This window comes from Glycine soja, chromosome 18 (assembly GCF_004193775.1).
Source record: "Glycine soja cultivar W05 chromosome 18, ASM419377v2, whole genome shotgun sequence".
Classification (NCBI taxonomy): Eukaryota; Viridiplantae; Streptophyta; class Magnoliopsida; order Fabales; family Fabaceae; genus Glycine; species Glycine soja.
Genome location: NC_041019.1, coordinates 57,287,306 through 57,308,021, shown reverse-complemented (window position 1 = coordinate 57,308,021; position 20,716 = coordinate 57,287,306). Strand labels below are relative to the sequence as shown.

At 30.8% G+C, this 20,716-nt stretch overlaps 2 protein-coding genes across 2 annotated transcripts; one reads left to right on the top strand and one right to left on the bottom strand.

The window, feature by feature from the left end:
- The first annotated feature begins 8,902 nt into the window (after positions 1 to 8,902).
- Positions 8,903 to 15,624, top strand: LOC114396159 (heparan-alpha-glucosaminide N-acetyltransferase-like). Its single transcript, XM_028358054.1, has 14 exons — positions 8,903 to 9,062; positions 9,192 to 9,472; positions 12,142 to 12,279; positions 12,469 to 12,550; positions 12,769 to 12,845; positions 13,116 to 13,222; positions 13,559 to 13,673; positions 13,794 to 13,910; positions 14,023 to 14,114; positions 14,256 to 14,322; positions 14,412 to 14,490; positions 14,582 to 14,673; positions 14,886 to 15,029; positions 15,142 to 15,624. The coding sequence occupies exons 2-14, from the start codon at positions 9,224 to 9,226 to the stop codon at positions 15,166 to 15,168; spliced, it is 1,386 nt and encodes a 461-aa protein (XP_028213855.1). The 5' UTR covers positions 8,903 to 9,062; positions 9,192 to 9,223; the 3' UTR covers positions 15,169 to 15,624.
- Positions 15,625 to 16,462: 838 nt separating this feature from the next.
- Positions 16,463 to 20,716, bottom strand: LOC114397454 (glycine--tRNA ligase, mitochondrial 1). The gene is given in 6 exon segments (XM_028359487.1): positions 16,463 to 18,785; positions 19,307 to 19,413; positions 19,416 to 19,472; positions 19,475 to 19,667; positions 19,669 to 19,766; positions 20,578 to 20,716. Coding segments are annotated over 6 exon segments (672 nt in total). The 3' UTR covers positions 16,463 to 18,707.

Genomic DNA, 20,716 nt, shown 5'->3' with positions numbered 1-20,716 from the left:
ATGGAAAACTATTTTAATACCATTAGATTTATTAGGTTTTAAATGGAAGATTTTGATTTTTTTTTTCCAATATCAGTTTTAGTGGCAACATTGACACTAAAATTGACACGGACGACTCCAAAGTCAACAACGATAAAAGGTTGTCTACGAGTCCCAACAACAAACCTAAACAATGTTGTTTCGAAGCAAGTTGGGAACTTGGGGACCCTTAGAGTGGATCTCAAAAGCAATGACTTCAGCAAATGCATGGATCGAGTATGATGAAAACAATAAAGGGTTGCGCATGTGGATCTCATACTCAAATGTTTCAACTAGAGATTAGATTTTGAAGTTGGATCTTGATGTGGGTATACTTTTTAATGATTTCTAAATCGATCGAGAGGCACACTTTTTGAAACGCTATTTAGGTTTTGCAACATCGATGGAACAACATGATAGGTTTAAAATCTGAAACCCTAAGTAGGTATATCTCGGCATGATTTGCATACGAAATCCTAATTAGACAGCTACTTTGTTATTTGTATTTGATAACTTTTTGTGAAATGCCTACTTTTGTTTTGGGTATGCTATACCTAATTAATTTGTTCAGTACTTATTCATTAATTTGTATTTTGTGGCAGCACCATATACCAGGCATGTATATCACTAAAAGAAATTAACATTCGTACTTCGTGTTACATCATGGTAAAATTGAAAATCATATTGAAAATCATGATCAAAACATTCGAAAGAGATTTGCTAATTTATATATAGAAAGAGATTCGCTAATATATATAAAAAAATCTGTTAATATATATTTACTTATTTATTAATTGGCGTGCGCTACTTAATTATCATTAGATATTATCTTAAAATATACAATATAACTTATTAACGAACTTCAACTAAAAAATAATAAGTTGTATATTAACAAATGCTTGTAAAATTTATTAATATATACCCATTTATTTTTTAGCTGAACTACGATGATACCAACTTATAATTAAGTACTATCTTAAAATAAATTAATTATGGATATAATTTGTTAACGTATTCCTATTAAATAAATTTACATTATATATATGAAAACTTTAAATCCTAAAAACTAAACTCGATCTCATTCATTATTACTTTATTCAACGGCTTTTGATTGAATAAATTTACTTTGAAAATTACTCTTAGATTAAAATTTTCTCTTACTTAAATCATATATTTCAAAACATGAATCATTTAATTAATTTTTTATTGTCAAATTTTAGTAAAGTTTGACTCAAACAAATAATATATATAAATTTATAATTGTATAATTAGATCAATGAAATTGACAGCTTTTATAAAGTTATCAATCCTATAATAATTTACTAGAGTTATATCGGTTACTAGGGGGTTTAGCAATTCCCACGAATAAAAACAAAAGTTATATAAATTGTGTACGTGTGTTTTACGATTTTATTTGCATTATAGTATTTAACATACGTATTAAAATTAATCACATACGCGATTAAAGATATTTTTCTATCACAACTCTTTCTCCAGCCCTGTGTCTTTTATCTTTAAATGAGGGTCTTCCACCACTAGTATTTTTTTTTTTTTTTTAAAAAAAAACTCTACTTATTTTAATATATATGGATGACAAATGATTACTTATTATTTTCAATAGAATCTCTACAAGAGTTTTCTATTTACGTTTATTATAAATAATAAAAATATTAACTAACATGAAAGGTTGAACATTTCAACACTAAGATGTATAATAGCTAAAATTCTCATGACAAATGTAAAAAAAACAAAAAGAAATATCTTAAATTACTTAATTTATAAAAACACAACTGCACTTAGTAATTGTTTTCTACTAAAACACTTAAATTAGTATATTGATGGGTGCCAATATTTAAAAAAATTGTATGTGATAGAGCTGCACATATGGGGTATTGGCCATTGGAGGGACAAAAAGAAAGCTGGAAATTTAAGGGCCACGACCAGAGTCCACAGGATAAGATGACTCCACATATTCTAGATAATTATGACAACGACGTTGCACCGCCCAATGCCTATACGTAACTGACTAGAAATGTCATGAACAATGCATCATTATTTATGCATGCAATGCAACTTCAGTTTCAATTTAATTAATTAATTATAAGCATTTTTTCTTTTGCGTGGTTAGTGATGTCCACAAAACTGGACAAATTAACCTAATCCAATGATCGTTAAGGTACGGTAAAGTGTAAGTTAAAAAAATGTTTGGTGAAATGCAAATAATGTCCAACATTAGCATGTGCATTAATTTGAGGCTTAATTAAATCAGTATCGAACTACAACTCCCCCACTCATTCGACACATACATGTACTTTGTGTTCATGTATTTATTTTAATCGACTATAACTGATTTTAATTTAAGCCTTAGATTCAAGCTTTTGATTTATCTCAATTGTTCCTAAAAACAAAAAGTAAACAACTACAAGCTTTACTACACTAACCAAATTCCGAATGTATGATACGATGGTGCGTCTTTTATATTACTATTTACAAACACAACTGAAATTTAAAGCAACCACTACTAGTCCAGGATCTATACTATTGCAATTTCCAACTGTTAGTTTATTAGTGGCTAAAAGAGTAGGTAAAAGTTAACCAGACTAATTAAATAATAATATGCCCTGTTTCTATATATTGTTACCATAAATATATTTAAAAAATCAGACCAGGCTTATTGCTTTAAGTTTTTCACTATATATAAATTCATAATGAAATGTATATTTGATAATATATGCTTTAAAATTTAAATATTTATTTATTATTAAATTCTTATATGATGGATATATTACTACATATAAAATTCACTATAAAAACTCAAAGTCCCTTCCAACCAACAAATTATTTTAATTTGTAAGAATCGAAGATAATATGATGAAATTTATAATAATTTACACATTTTATTCAACTAATTAAACTAGACTCGTTTGACTAACCAATGTATATTTTCATTGGACATTAAAATGAACTCTATAATTTTAGTTTTTTTATTTTAAAATAGAAATATTTAATTTCTCTAATTTTATAAAATATATGATTTTGGTTCCTCTAGCTAACAAAAACAAAAACAGTTGATTGTTAAGAGATTAAGAATAATAAAAAAAAATGTTTTTTTCTTTTTTATTCTGAAAGGAACATTTTTTCATTAGATAAGTTCGACTATACATATAAAATGATATTATAATGTTCTATTGTAAATTATATTTATCACGAAATTATTGGTTTGTAAATATTTTATAATTTCTTAAAAAATATTTTTTAAATGGTTTTATCTATAGTTTTTTCTTAGACGGGAGCTCATAGTTTAGATATATATTTTTTTGTTTATAATTTCAAAGAGCAGAGAGAGTAATAAAAAGAGTTTAAAAAATTAGGACAAATCACTCTATTTGCTACACATTATCACTCAACTCTTATAAAATGTCAATTAGGAGGATTTGAACTGGCAGTCTCTCTCCTTTCTTCTTTTATATACCAATGATATATCGCTCTATTAGTTTGTGATGAAATCAAACATAGAAATATTTCAAACTATCTCAAACTATCCTAAAATAAAATTCAAAAGTGAAATTTAACTAATAAAATCAAAGTTACAAATAAATAAAAACATATTTAAGTCTCTCAGTGTATACATTGTATCATGCTCACTTAATCGAATCTATCGCACAAGTGACTTGTTTCTTTAAAAGTTCTTAAAACATATATAAACAAGTAAAGCCAAATATTGTGAGGCATAAACCTTTTGAAATATTCTCAAAACACAACATATGTTTTAGCATAATCCACAAAGCTATATATATATATATATATATATATATATATATTCTTTCAAAAGAAAAATGAATCTGATACATAGTAGTAAGATTATTTTATTTTGAAAACTAATAATACTTCAAAATCTATATAAAACTTTTAGATTCATAATACTTCAATCACCAACAAAATTATAGTAGTTAAGAAAAGATGACACGTCAAATATCAGATTATTTTTTTGTATGGAGCTCTTTTCTTCTAGAATTCACTTTTCAAAACTTGAAAAAAAACATGATTTTTTTTACATGCATAAAGTATGCATTTAGTTATAATGACATGATAAAATTAATAAAAAAAAATCTAATAACGAACGTCAACTTAAAGTTTAAAGAATAATAAATGTAGGGGACGCATACGAATTGAAAAAGTGGCCAATCCAAGTGCTGTGTACATTTCTTTAGAGCTGAAGGCAATATAAGGCATATGTATATATAGCAAATAAATTTGAAATCTCAGGTCACAATTGCGATAAATAAGCTTCATTGGTCACTCAAATTTCCATGGTGTAAATGAAAAGCAAATCAATTGTGATCATATGTCAAAAAGTATCATGGTTGCCTGAAATTTAAAGTAGTCATTACATAAAAGGGACAACAAATATCTATATGTCCAAATAATGGTGAGGAAAAATGATTTTAAGGCCACTTGAAGTCATTGAAATTTCTCAATCACCAAAGTACATAATAGTTTTGGAAACATACCTAAAGAAAAGGAAAGTCAGATATTCTGATGACATAACTGCTTGTGTCCTAAATCCTAATAACCAACATCTTTTTTGTTAGATTTGACTCATCGAAAATATGAAGTGAGGTAACTATTGATTATAATTTTTTTTTTGACAGATTGATCAGAAAATTTTAATAGTTTCATATTTTGCACTTTTAACCGTTGTTTTTTGAATTAACGAACAATACTTGCTTAAAATGCATCAAAGTTTTTGAAGATTGCAAATCTTAAACGCATTACTTTTGTAAAAATAGATCTAGTTAGATTTTTTTACAAAAATAGTATTAATTTTCTCTCACATTTAGACCATACTGATTAATTACTATATTTTTTTCATACATATAAAAATTATTTATGAACGTGTTTCCGTAATAAGAATGAGTATATATGCACATTGATTTTTTTACTAAATTAAAATTAATATTGAAAATATATCTTTAAAAGGTTTTAATATTAAAAAACCTCCTATTAATCACATTATTAAGTAGGGCCAATGGTTATATATATGTATCTCATGACAAATATAATCCATTTATAGGGATTGAACCTTTTTTTTTCCTTTTGGTTTGAATCCTTCCCCCATGTGTATTTCGGTATTAAGAGTTTCAATTTCATCAATTATAATTATAACATACGTATACTTTTATTAAAAAAAGTAAATACATATACTAATCCGACAAAATGCAAAATTAAATGCCATTGTCACATCCAAGCTTTTTATTAGCAATGTTATCCGTGGATATTGTGCAAATATATCGAGGTACATGAGGTACGGATTCCCAAGGCTAACTCATTGTGTGTTACAATAAAACAAAAGTTTATCCTTTTTTTTTTTTTCTCTAGAACACATGTATTTTAATTGCATTAGAGACCATTGTATGGATCGGATAGGACCATTATGTATTGTATAATTAGAATTTAAAATTAAAACCTTTGATCAAACTAAAATAATCGTATGCCACTTAATCCACATGTTTGATGATAAATATTTATCCTATTTAATAGATAGACTAATATATTAGTTTTTTATTAATTAAATATTAATTATTTTTTATTTACTTTTAGATGTTTTATTATTTTTCACAGCAACTTTTTGTGTGTTTTTAATTCAATTACATATACTTACTATTTTTTGTTCAATTCTCAATTATTAAGGTGTTTTTTTATAATTTCATATTTTGAAGGTTCATGTGCTTGAAACTTCTCAAATATTATATATATATATATATACTATAAAATTGATGCAATGATGTAAGATTTTATTATATATATGTGGTGGAAGAACAATCTATCTAGTAATATAACTTGTGTTCTAAGCTATTTGTCAATAGTGCCACACTTAGTGAGTAAGCTTTGGGTGTTACATGATAAAAAAATGTATTGTGACTCATTTTGCATTATATACTATTTATGATAACTTTTATTGGTTATGGGTCAAAGATCATGTGTGTCTCTCGATCAACTCGATCAAATATTAATCTTGTTTATGACATGTGACTGTAATTGAACCAAAAAAATTAAATAGAAGTTATTTCACTAAATAAATTGTTCTCCAAATATAAACAAGTGATGCCTTACACCTTGCGTCAATCATATGAATTAAGATATAATGTTTATGATACTTCTAGCAATATACCAAATGTTCCCTTATTCTCTTGTCCTTTGAGCTATTCTTAAATTCTTTTTAATTATGTATTCATATTAATTTTAAACTTTTTCATCTTTTGATATATAATTTGAAATCTATATGTATTAATTGATTATATATATATATATATATATATTATTTTAACTTCTTAAAAATTTACTTAAATTTAAATACTCAGATAATATACTAGCTGTTTGAATTGTGCCAAAGAAAAAAAAAAGATGAATGGTAAGAATAAATCAATATTGAAAGTTTAAGAGGAAATGAAAAAATACATGGGGTCCCATTACATGACAATCTTATGATCAAGTTGGGCTAGGAAATTACGAGGCAGAGCAATAATAATAATATTGGCTTGGCTAGGTCCTAATCCCAAATAAGGCTGCAGCAGAGTTATTAAGCCAGTCAAGGCTAAGTGAACTGAAATCTTCAACACTGACTTAAATGAGACATTTCAACACGGTTCAGTTGAGTTGAGGAATTCCTCACTCGGAGGATCAACAATAACACGCTATTTCTAATTCTATACAAGTTGTTGATGGGTCTTTTCTATTTTATTTTTGGGGCAATTCCTCTTCTTATTCTTTGAATGCCTTCATGACTTACAAATGATCTAGCACCAACGTACACATGAATTTAGCGTAATGTGCCCAACACCAACTTGCAGATCCATCTACATCTTGAAAAAAATATGTCCTAATAACACATCCTGTTGCACATTTTTCTTAGCTAACATTTACATGAGATTTATTAAATTAGAAATAAGACTCATTCAATAAAAAATAAATAATCCTACTTAGTAGGATTCGTATAAATTTTAATTAATAATTAAAATATTATTAATCTTTGAACTCATTCTCATTGGTAAAACCTATCTCGTTTTATGGGATCCATATCCATCTTTTTTTTTATATAATAAAAAGTTATGTGAAAATAATATAGAAAATGTCTAACTAATGTTTTGAGTATTTTCCTGCAAAGCTTTATTATTTTGTTGTTTCGATTTTACACGTTAACGAGCTCAAAATTCAAACGTCCCATCACTCTCAGTGGCCGAAAACAATACCCAAGAGGCTCGGAAATTAAGAGTTTTGCTAATTTTCTCTAAAATGGAGTGTTTTTTTTTTAATAATCTTTCTATCCTTTCTTTAGTATAAAATATTAAATAAAAATTAAACTAATTAATATTTTGTGAACACAAAATATCGAAATGCTACTATCCTTTTACCATTATTTAAATGTTTTTTAATCGGTAAAAACTATTAAAAAGATGAATGAAGAAAAAATTCAATTAGTTAATTATTAATTTATTACTACTATATATTTTTTTTTACTCCTAAATTTTTGAAGAATTTTTGTTTCTATTTATCTATCATATGTAAGGTTCAAAATCACAACAATTTCTCTTTTATTAATTATATCATTAATTTATACATATATTTATTATGGAATAAAAAAAAGAGGTAAAATAAGAAATTTTATAATTATTTTGATAGAATCAAAAAAAATTATTGTATTTTTTTAACATAACAATCGAAAAAGACAATTAAAAAGGAACGAATGTAATGATAAAAAATAAATACAATTAATTTTTGTGAACATAAAATATTTTAATGTTATATTTTGATACTCACCCGTGAGATTTTTTATGCCTCGGACAAACAGAGATCATTTAAATTTTATTATTATTTTTTTTTGCAAAATCATTAATAATTCATTTATCATAAAGATTTAAAAAAATATTTTTGATAAAAATCAAAACAAAATTATTTAATTTACTTTATGACACAATAAATTTCAAATAAATTTTTACAATTTCGAATTTGATGAACTTTTTTTACTATACGCAATAATAACAATAGTTAATCTTGTTTTATAAGTTGTAAATACATTAGAAAAACAATTAATGTCTTAAAATGACTCAATATTATAAAGTTTGATTTTAATTGAATTGTTAAAATCTTTCTAATGACTTTGAATTATTCAAATAAAATTTCATCATAAAAAATCTTAAGATTTAACATATTTTAGATAAGTTTTCATTTTTATTGTTTTGTTTTAGGTTCCTAGCTTATCTATCTTTAGATTTTGTTGATAACATTGTTGATATATCGTCACACCCCTTTTTACAGTTTTTTTTTTTTTTAAAAATGTGAATAAATTTTTTTATAAGTGAAAACATAATCGTTAGTCGACTAATTACTGATAATTGTATCCCAAAAAAAAGAATGCTGAAAATTATTTCATTTTTTAATATAATTTTAAAATTGTTATTAGTGAGTAATTATTAGTGGTACAGTAATAGTACACAGTAGTATATATTTTTTGGGATAACGAATGACCTTGGTGTTGATGAGGAGTTAACAAGAGCGTGGTAACGTATGGGGGGACGATCCTCAATAAATATCTATTTGAAAATAAAAATATAATCAGATTAAGAGCAATAGAAGATTCTCAATAATCTTTTTATTAGTAAATATCTATTTTGTAAGTATTTATTGTTGATTGAGTCTCGAAGGTCTTTGGTGAATTTCACTAACCTAACTCACCTAAATTTTTAGTTATAAAAAATAAAAATCTTTTCATTTATATAGATATTTTTTAAAAAGGAGTTACAAATCTTAATCGAGTAAGCTTTTTTTTAGGGGCATATATAAATATAAAATAAATAATAAATGTAGGAAAATATCAGAAACGCTTGTGTTGTGTGTGGCAGCTCCTTCTCCAAATGGCCTATAAAAGCGGGGAAGAAGGGGAAACAAGGCAAAGAACAAGTTCAAGAAACAGTAAGAGCCAAGGAGAGAAGAAAAAAAAAAAAGAACTGGACTCCTTCAATTAGTGCATTGTTTCTTTTCTTCAAGTAAGAAGACTCCTTCCTTCTCTCCTTCTTTCTTTCTTTCTTTCCTCCTTACTCAGAAAGAAGGATTCACCTGATCATTATTATTATTATTTGTTTCATGTTATGAGAATATTATCTATGTATAAATAGATGGTAGCAAGAAGACATTGTTAATTTGAGAGATGGCGAGTTACGAGGCTATTAAGAACTTTGATGATGATGATGATGATGATGATGATGTGGAGATGGCACTCCCCCATAGCCAGATCTCTGAATCAAGATCTGCCACTGTTTCTTCCCCCATTGGCCAAACTACCCCGCTTCACATTCACAACATTATTGAGGAACAACGCATTATCTCCAGGCACCAACCTCAACCCAAATCTCCGCGTCTGGTTTCTCTTGATGTTTTTCGTGGTCTCACCGTCGCGGTAATCTCTCTCCTCCTCTTTCCCTTGGGTGTTTTTTTTCCTTTTTTTAAATTGGAAAATAAATCATTTTATTATTTTTTTTATCACCAAATGTTAGTTTTTTTTTTTAACATATATAAGAGATCTAACATGGGACCTTTTTCTTCTTATCTTTTTCCTTATAACAATCCGCATAACTTATATATCGAATCATTTTCCTATCTAATAAAGGGGAAGCGTATTTTTTTTAGCTGTTATGTTTAGTAAGATTTTTTTGGTTATGCCTTTTTGTTTTTTCCGTGGGACCTTGAGTTATTTCGGTATTTTTTTTAGATTAATATTTAGCAAGAACTTAGTTTCAAGTTTTAGGAATATATTGTGTGAAAAACAAGTAACGAACCCAGGTTTTTCCTAACAAGTTTAGCATGCGTTACACCTTGTTGGATAATAGTGTCAAATGCTAAGATGCTTCCTTCCTTACAACTTTGGGAAGAGCCAAACGACGTCGTTTGAGTCTTTTCCTCATTCCTTACTTGGATTTGGACTTGGTGGGTAGTCCAAAAAAATAATTGAAGTAACGAGCGAGGTTAGGCACCGCAATTGCGCACCTCTCTCTAATGAGTTGTGACTCAACGGTGGTGCTTGTTTTTAAGTGTTTAATGGTTATTACTTGTTGGAGATTGATTGATTAGGGTGTGGGAGGTAAAGGGAGAGAGATTCCTGGAGATTTCTATGGCTTTCATTTGTGATCCCAAATTCAATTTGACTCCTGAGAGAATACGAAATGCAAAGAGTGTGCACGTGTTAAAGTAATGTTGCTTTACTTTGAAGGAAATAATAGCGTTTGGTGTTGGTTGTTTGTTTTTTTACCGTCCGTTGTTGTTTCCCTTCTCTTGTCATTCAATATAAATAGCACTGCGCCTACTTGCCTGTTCTGATCATATTCCTCAATATTCTCCCTTTTTTACTTTTAACACAAACTATTATTATCTTCCACTACTTTTTATCCTCATTTAACAAAAAAAATCTACCACAAAACTTATTTTAAATAAATATATTTATCCTTTTTTATGTAGTTATTCTCATATATTTTTGTTGCATTTGTAATTATAAAATTGTTTTTTAATCACTCACCGTTTTAAGAGACTTTGGGTTATATCTCTTCTCTTTATTCTTCTGGAGAGCCGTCCATTTAAACAGCATTACGGCTACTTGCCTTTTCGATAAATTTATCTAACAAAATAATGTGATATATAATGTGTTAAGCAGTTTTACTTTGGCAGTCACAAATTAAGTCAACAAATTTATCATATACAAATATATTATAATAATGTGTTATGATGGAATAATTGTGTTAAAACTTGTTAAACTGTCAGCCATACTTCTTTTTCTCTTTTTTTAAATCATGACATGCCTATTTGTTCTTTACTTCACCTGTCTATTCACTTTCATCATTATTCTTGTACTTATTATCGTGTATTAATTAATTTTTTAATTAAGTTTTTAATGAATAATACAGTATGTTTTTAGTTTCATCTGTTTTCCCCCGCGAAGTGCTTTCATAGTAGTTTTTGCAATTATTGATTTGAGAAATAAATAGTATACCCCAGCTCCCAAGCGATGAAGTACTTTGGTGTCTTGTAGTGGCCTCTTATTATTAGGCCAATCTTAATTGATTACCAAATGAAAATAAAAATATTACTAAAAAAGGGCACACTTGCGCTTCTTTTCTTTTAGTTAATAAGAATTGACTAAAATCACAATGGGATAAAATATATTATCACTCATATGATGATAATAGTTGAGTTTTTTGGCCAATCTTAAAACCGTTTGACAGTAAACGTCAGTTTTTGCAAATATAAGTTTCTGATTCGATCTCTGTTTCACCTCTTTTCACGCATGACATGATTTGTTAGTTATCTTTCATTCAGCAACAAGGCCACAGAAATAAGTATTCTATATGGATTAGGTTAATAAGAAATTGCCTAATGTTGAAGTTTATTAATTTATTAATTAATACAAGGTTACTAATGCATCGCATCGTAAAAGAGTGGTGTTGGTGGCATAACGTGCAGTCGGTTGGATGTAATGCCGACTGGTCACCACTTTGTCTTTACTTTTGTATTACTTTATGAATTGGAGATGACAAAGAAACGCAATGCTTGCCATTCGCTTTAGAAAACGGCATCATGCACACTCGATCATTTTAACACGTTAGAAGTAACATGCATATCCTATGTTGTTGCCAAATATGCATCATTCAATAACAAGTCTATTATGATTATTAAATGAATGAATTTTATGCAACTTATGACATTTGTAAAGTCATTATTTCCTATATGGAATTCTTTTAGACTTCAGACCTTGTTTGGTGCACCTAACAAAATTGGACTGAGCAGGATAAGCTGTCTTATTTAGCCATGTTGTGTAAGTTATGCTATTTGCTGGTATGCATGACCAAAGCACTGGATCTTTGATGAAGATGAAGGTAAAATTGCAATGACCTAAAAGGATAATAAGATTAATCTAAGGATTCAATAATCTCTCCTTATTAAACAAATGGGACTCCCACTAAACCTTTGATATTTCATTTTTAGGCAAAATGGAATGTGTGTATTACAAACCCAGGATCTTTGATTTCCTTTTCATTTTATTGCATTTTCTTGCTGAATTTGTCAATGTTGGTGTAGCTGATGATACTTGTTGATGATGCTGGCGGACTCATTCCTGCGCTCAACCATTCCCCATGGAATGGTTTAACACTAGCTGATTATGTCATGCCATTTTTCCTATTTATTGTTGGTGTTTCGCTTGCACTCTCATACAAGGTATTTTCAATTGAATCTGTTGTATAAATTAACAAAGTATAGCCAAAACCAAGTGTGATAATGTTGCTTAGTAATGCAATTTCTTGCAATCTAGATTGTTTTATATTATTTTTAAGTAGAACCAGAATTTGTTGCGGAACTTTCATGATAAATGGTCCATTTAACCTAAGTACTCCTTTTCTTCGACAGAAACTGTCTTGTGGAGTTGATGCATCTAGAAAAGCAAGTTTACGGGCTCTAAAACTTCTTGCGTTAGGCCTTTTCCTTCAAGGTGGTCAAACTGAACCTTTGGCTTTGCTTGTGGCAAGTTCTTGGCTAAATTTTAAACTTTGTTAGCATCTGTTCCTTTTAATGAATGTTGAGCCGAAAGTATTAAATGTTTAAAACAGTATAGTGTTTATAATTTATAACAATGTGTATGTTAGATGCTGAGAACTTGCATTTTGTTATACATTTCTCTGGCAAATGTCTAAAATTTTCCTTCTACAGGAGGTTATTTCCATCGCGTGAATGATCTGACATTTGGAGTGGATATAAAACAGATAAGATGGATGGGAATACTACAGGTATGCTTTCTTCGGCAGGGTTTTCTTTGCCTCTCCTTGTGACTAGTTGTAAAGGAGAAGCATAAACTTTTGTGCCTTCACAAGAATTTTTCTGAACACAAGTTTAACCATCTAATTCCTTGCCCAATTAAGTTTTTCTTTTTAGGCTATGGTAATTTTTACATTTGTCCAACTGACCAATTAGTTGAATATAATCATAAAATTCTCTGTTTGTCTATATTCTTTCCTGTATATTAATTATTGTTCCCTATTTTCTTCATTGAATGGCAGAGAATTGCAGTAGCATATTTGGTTGTCGCACTGTGTGAAATTTGGCTCAAGAGTGATGATACTGTTAATTCAGGACCATCCCTATTAAGGAAGTATCGATACCAGTGGTAAGCTTAATTTTCCTCTTTTACTTTCTTACTTGACATTTGTTAAAGCTACAACAGTACAACTTTTTTTTAACCTGGAAGCATACACTAGCATGTATCTCAATTCTTTTTAATTTTATTTATTTTTGTGCATGGCATGACAGTTTATTTGCAATGTCCATATCTCTTTTAATTAAGAATATTCTGTTGGTAATGCAATTCTAGTGTTCATGATTAGTCCTAATAATGCTGCTTTTCAATTGAATGTGTATCTCAAATCATGGTTTTTTTAGTGGGATTTTTCTTTGTTTATACCCCACCATGACGATGCCTTGTTCATCTGTTTGACTGTAACAGGGCTGTGGCTTTGATTCTTTCTTTCCTTTATCTTTGCTTGCTATATGGATTGTACGTTCCAGATTGGGTGTATCAAATTCAAACAGAACCTTCTGCAGAGCCAAAGACATTTTCAGTGAGTGTTGATATCTTCTGTTTTTTCCTCATTGTTTGTTGGTTTGAGGTTACATTGGAATATATAACTTCTGGTATTGGTTTAGAACGGGATTTATGTTTATATTTATATAATTGCTAGGTTAAATGTGGAGTAAGGGGTAACACTGGTCCAGCCTGCAATGTGGTTGGAATGATTGATCGAATGATATTGGGTATACAACACCTGTACAAGAGACCAATATATGCGCGGATGCCTGTATGATCCTCTCTTAAGATTTGCTTATCCAATATGATAGATAGTTCTTGTTGCTTTTCATTTTTTTACAAATACGTTAGCTTTTTTCTTTTCCTTTTATCATCATCAATAGGAATGCAGTATTAATTCTCCCAACTATGGACCATTACCTCCTGATGCTCCTGCTTGGTGTCAGGCCCCTTTTGATCCTGAAGGACTCCTAAGGTGAGCTCACTTTGTCACTCTCAAATCTCAATGAGAGGGTAAAGAGGAAAAACAATGACCAATACTTGAATATGAAATTTATTTCGCAAAAACGAGTGCTTTTCCTTGTCCCTAATTTTGTGTTGCATTGTGGATTTATAGTTCAGTGATGGCTATTGTCACCTGCTTGATTGGGTTGCACTATGGACATATTATTGTCCATTTTAAGGTAATACTTGCTCTTCTGTTATCTTTTTTTTTTTTTTTTTCCTGTTTTGCTTATAAGTTACTCACTTATTTCCTTGTTGCTGCATGCAGGACCACAGAGTGAGAATCATATACTGGATGATCCCAACCTCTTGTCTTTTAGTTTTTGGCCTTGCGTTGGACTTATTTGGTATGCATTCTTTTTAACTGTTTCTTGCACAGGACCATTGTTCCACTGGCATTTATATTGTTTGTAGATATTGACATGGTTCTTCTTGTAGGAATGCATATAAATAAGGTTCTCTACTCGCTCAGTTACACATGTGTCACTGCTGGTGCTGCAGGCGTCCTCTTTGTCGGAATATACTTGATGGTTAGATTTTAATTTCTCCCTTTTAGAAGAGCTTTCTAACTATATAGACAAAAAGTTATTGCTCTATGTACTGGTATCGACTTAAATGTTACATGATTTCCTTCTTTTGATAATTATACAATTTTTAGTTCTCATGAAATTTACTTCAGCATAGCATCATTCTTTAATCATCTTCTTGATACATTCTTAAGTGTTTTTTCCCCTCTTTGCAGGTTGATGTCTGTGGATGTCGTCGCATGACTTTGGTTATGGAATGGATGGGCATGCATGCATTAATGATTTATATCCTTGCTGCTTGCAATGTTTTCCCAATTTTCCTTCAAGGATTTTATTGGGGAAGTCCTCACAATAACATTGTAATTTCTTTGTCCCTCTCCTACTTTGATATCATAATTTTCTATTATGACTTTGAAAGATTATATTCTCCACATGCTGATAATGTAATCTGATTGCAATTTCCTATCACAGCTCAAGTTAATTGGAGTTGGCACTTGAAGAAAGGCACATAAACATGCTATTGGATAAAAGATTATATGCAGTAAGACTGTGAACATGTTTTACTGTAAAAGAAATGGCTACCCGAGTTTTTGGAGCTAATCTTTTGATCAAGAACAAGAACGGGTGTAGCATATTCTTCTAATCTCTTGATGACGTCACCTGCATGGATGATGGATATAGTTTAGAGTTCACTACATCTCTTGATGGCATTACCTTTTCTATATATGGAGCAGCGTTTGTTTATAATAGCACCACTGCGATATAATTTGTACTTTTACTTTATATCCTTGAAATGATAGATTTCAAGAGAGTAAGCATCATTGGACACGATACGATATTAATGTAAAATTTAGTTTTATATTTTATTTATTGTTACTATTAGCCTAGAAATGTCAATTTCTTCTGCATGAGCTGGTTCTCTATTATTGGATCTAGTAAAACTTTGTTTAATCATGCCAATGCTTGCGTCCCTCTATGTGTAACCGGGACAACTTAAAAGTTATAATCGAATACCCCTCTGACGTAATTTTGAATTGTTACACTTGTGCTCTTCTATTTTATTTTTCACTAACATAATACCCCACTAAATACTCATTTCAGATAGTGACAAGGTCCTTTATACACAAAAGATTTCGTGGGACCCATTCCACTCCAAAAAATAAAGCAAATATGAAAATGCGAAAGATATAGACCAAAAAAATGCTAAAGATAAAGTGTCATAAAGCAAAACGGTATTGGGTCTTATCTTTTTGCCACCCTTGAAGTGAGAAGCCAATCATTTTGGGCTACCACTATCTGGATGCAAAAATTTAAGTTCGCGATAAATGCTTTGGGCTTTCTTGTGGTTGAAAAGTGTTTTAAGTGGTTGGCCAATATGACTCTAATTCCATTTCAAACGAAAGAACAGAAGGATGTCAATACCACATTACCACCGCCATTAAAAAGAATTTTTTAAGAAAAAAATTAATTAAATCAGTATTGTTAAATTTTATAATAATTACTTTGAAAAATTAAATTTTTAATTGATTGATACTAAATCTATATATTGACAAATGAAAATTAAGAGCATCTTTGGAATTTTCTCTTCGAATATTAACCATAAATAACAACATAATGCACTGCATATCATCGGAAAGAAACTTTGTGGAGCCACTTATGAGTCAATTCAGTAGCAATTCAATTCACTCAAGTTCATTTTGCTTACCCCTAGAGGCAAGTATTCCGCAAAATTTATTTATTGACATGCTAAGGCCCTTATAAAACCTGGACAAATAACGTAAGTATAGTGAGAGTTGGAGGTTTTGAAGTGGCAAGATATGAAATCACTACTAACCTTGGAGTTCTATTAATGTTGAGATGAAATCACTTGCTTGTGCCCAACCTAATAGAGCAATTTCAGTAACCCAAACTAAACATCTTTTCTAGGTTAAGCCACGTTAGCCTAAAATCCACAGCATAAAAGACAACATTTCTAAGTAATCTTCGGATTCCCCCTGATATCAGCTGGGATAGGCAGTAAGACCCAACCCCATGAGAAAACCTGGAGAAGCAATTGCCAAACCAGAAATTTCTCAAAGTAACATATCTATGACTACAAACAGCAGCATATGTTGCACATAAGAAATTGGTATCTACTAGTTGACAATTAGTAATATCCATGTAGTTTGATTCACTGCTAAAAAAACAACACAAAATTTTGCAACAGAAAACTATGATGGATCAACCTAGATGGTGACTATTAAAACTCAATCATCTGCAGATGCAGATGTAGAGGAATGATGAGGAGAAGTTGACCACACATCTTCCCATGTCCTCTGGCCTTCAGTCACCTCCCTAACAACAGAGGCAGCTTTATCCACATCAACACGCACTTGACCCTTGCTGTCCCTCTCCCGAATAGTCACTGATGATGTTGAATCTACAGTGATAGCAAAGGGCACGTCAAGTTCATCTGTTCTTGCATACCGTTTTCCTATTGATGTACCTATTTAACATTTTCAAAAGATATTAACAAAAGTTAATAAAAACAAGAAATATATACACCATAAGTATTTGGGTATTATCACAACAAAAATCGTTTGAGTTCAATCGCTTTAGTTAGTTTTATCAAGAAAAAAACACTTGAACACACAAGAGCCAAAAGACCAAACTTGCACCTAGCCTAAAACAAAGCCTACTTCGTAGAAGAAAAAAAAGGTGCCCCTAGACCAGAACCAGATCAACCCAAGATGTAATTTTAAAAGAATATTGTTCTTGCCAAGGCATTTAGTTTCAACGATTTATATGGTGAGTATTCCCACACACCACAGCCCTTGACAATTATCCGATAGAGATCAATGCTCAAGGAGTACAAAGTGTGAGCTTGAACCAACCATAGGCATACTATCAATAGTAGCGTTGACATTATCCCATGAACGAGGAGGTCTCTTCAGTTTTCAAATTATTTACTTTTGAGGAGAAGCATAACTAATAAACAGTTTTAAAAACCAAAAGATTATTGAATAACACATACAGTACAGTCTTCAAGAAGAAGAACCTCAGTTCCTCAACCCCAAAGGTATGTATATTTCTAATTTGGGAAAAGAAATTGTTGAACAACACATAATTTGCCAGCTTTTTTATGTAATTTTGGGTGTGTCCTTGGTCATTGATCAATATTTGTCGAGTAGGTTGTTACCTTAACAGACCATGAAGAGAAATTCAGCAGATTTAATCCACTAAATAGTGTTCTCTCTCTCAGTTTTGTTATTCCTTTCATTTGCATGAAGGATCTCTAATTTTCCTAGGTTCCAAATTCCACAAAATTTTTCACTTCTCCTTAAACAATTTTTTTACAGGTATTTATGCTATCATTAAGTGTAAACTGTAATCCAATAAATTTTAATTAACATTATCTGTAGGTATATTTTACATATTAAAGAGAACTTATATTTTATCCACATAGTTGAAGTGTCAATCTTGTGCGAAATTCCAGCAGCAGTCAATGACTTGGAAGTGAGTTTCGCAACCTCTTCATACTTCTGATTCTGAACCAGCGGGAAAACTGTACATTTGATAGGAGCTACAAGTGAAGAGAAGCGAAATACATTTAACTGTTGATCCCCAGCTTTACTTTGCCTCGTGTAGAATGTGTGCTCAAAGAGGCAATAAATTATCCTTCCAATTCCAAATGATGATTCAATCACAGACCGTGTAAAAACTCGCTCGTGCTCTATATTTTTCTTCTTTTGAATGGTCACCATATTCTTCTTAATAGTCACAACTTTCCCAAGTGTACACACTTGAAACTCCACCTCCCCTTCATTTCCAAAGCTTCTTTCTCAGGCATTTCCCGCCAGAGAAGATAACACCATGAGAAGAGTTACCTCATGTGCTTCAACCACCATCCTCGGATTCCCCTTGAATGCCAGACCCAGCTCTTTCTTTACAGGAGTTATAACCAAATCAATCAATGATGTCCAAAGATTTTTTAGGGTTGTGTAGGAAGTTGAAGGGACCAGTCATGTACATCCATAAATAAATCAACTCCTTTAACATTATACACTACACAGTACCTCCACTTCCTTAGGTTCTGAAAATTTTTCACGAGCCACTTGTAGAACACCACTTTTATCCTGCGATATCAGATAAGGCATTATGGGAACGCTGAAATTCTCACATTATAAGATTAGAATTTCCTTACTTGTTTTAATACTACATAATACATTTTACCCCATCAAAGTATAGTGATTACTAAACTTCAATATATTAAGTGAAAGTATTACTTTTAGTCAAACCAAATGCCAGTTAAACTCCACACACTTAAACCAAACTTAGAAATGGTTTAAGTGAAAATGAAACAAGTTCCATGGGAGGTTAATTATAAAGAAAAACTTCATTTTTGTAATGCTAAGGCCAATATTTGTGCTTGTGCACATGCCAAGATGTCAAGGAGGATGGTAGGTTGAGAAAAGACTATCATCAAAGAGGTAAATGTATTTTAGGCTACTAAACAAAAGCCAACTGAATTATAGCAACAGAAAGTATTCAGACCAAGTCTACTTATTCCTGATGTAAGGAAAGCATTGAGAATTACACTAACCACCCCAACAATTCATCAAAGAAGTCATTATTTAGAGTTAAACAGAGTGGTTACCGAGTGAGCACGCAAATCGTATGCAGATCTGTCAGCAATGCCAACACACTCAATCCAACCAAAGGAGCACTCAATCTCTGCATCCCAACAGTCAGCAGCATAGTGACCATCTCATTAGCAAGATGTTGCCTAAACCTCAGTCGGTACTTGTCTATACAAAGACATGATACATTCTCCCAATGAAATAACCAAGAGTCTCATTATTCACAATTCCCCGATCAAAACATGCCATGAAAGCACAAAGAATAAGAAAACAAAATCTCAAACTTGAATCCAAACCAACCTTGGAAACAGCATCACGAAGAGGAATCCTCTTGGCAGACTGACCCGACATTTGCTCCTCCCTCCGGAACATCAACCCTCGGGAACATTAAGAACTTCAAGTCAGCAACTTGATGGTACTTGGGATGAGACTTATCTTGAGGGTCAACAAAGTGCTCACTCTCCGCCAATGTGAACTCTCACACTCTCAAGAAGACCTTGCCGTGGAGATATCTAAACAGACAAACATAACCAAATCAAACCCAATTCATTTCTCAAATAAAAGCAAATTACACTCACAACCTTAAGGTTTTTTCGATTTACATACAATATCACTCTTTTTTTATTCCTACACTAGCCCCTTAATGTTTGAGAACATGAAACCTCATGTATATTACATTAACTAACCCCTTGATGTTTGAAAACATTACATTAGCATTCCTTATAAGATTACCTTGATAGTTGAAGGGAGAAGAAGAGAGAGAGATCGTGGGCTTGAATTCCTCCCACTAACAAAAATTAACAATCTAACAATTAGTATTCGCAGAGAAAAAACATCAAGATCCCTTTGAAGGGTTGTTGTAAACATTAAACAAGGAGGAGTATATGTAAATTAAAAAAAAAAATCTCAAGGGGTGTTTATGTATTTTTTTCTAAAAATTATCATATGATAAAAAATGTTTGACTTTTGTAATAATTACTTTAAAGATTATGCAATGATATAGACGAAGATAATGCAATCACAAAGACTACAACAATAATTATCTTAAGAGTGTGTCTGGATGACAGAATTTAAAATTCTGAGAAATTTTAAATTCTAAGAATTTCAAATACTTTAATTGAAATTCTTTTATTTTCAAAATTTTGTATTTGGATAAAAAAATTAAAATTGTGAGGGTGAAAGAAAATGAATGCAAAGAGAAGAGAAGATATGGTTGGTATGCTTTCAAACGATAGCGTACACCAACCATACCCAACAACAACATTCAGTTAACGACACAAGGCATGACCTAGGTCCTCCGTGTCGGCGAGCACCTCCACCGTAGTGACAGCTGTTCCCCTGACGGGTGCAGTTCTACGTGTCCCCCTACGCTCGCACAGATCAACGTTCCACAAGCTCAGACGATGTTTCTTGAAGAAGAGGATCAT

Excerpts from the sequence above, each read along its gene's own strand:
- LOC114396159 (XM_028358054.1), top strand. The coding sequence starts at position 9,224 with ATGGCGAGTTACGAGGCTATTAAGAACTTTGATGATGATGATGATGAT. Across the intron at positions 12,551-12,768 it reads GTTAGGCCTTTTCCTTCAAG|GAGGTTATTTCCATCGCGTG; the intron begins GTGGTCAAACTG and ends TTCCTTCTACAG. Across the intron at positions 13,223-13,558 it reads AGGAAGTATCGATACCAGTG|GGCTGTGGCTTTGATTCTTT; the intron begins GTAAGCTTAATT and ends TGACTGTAACAG.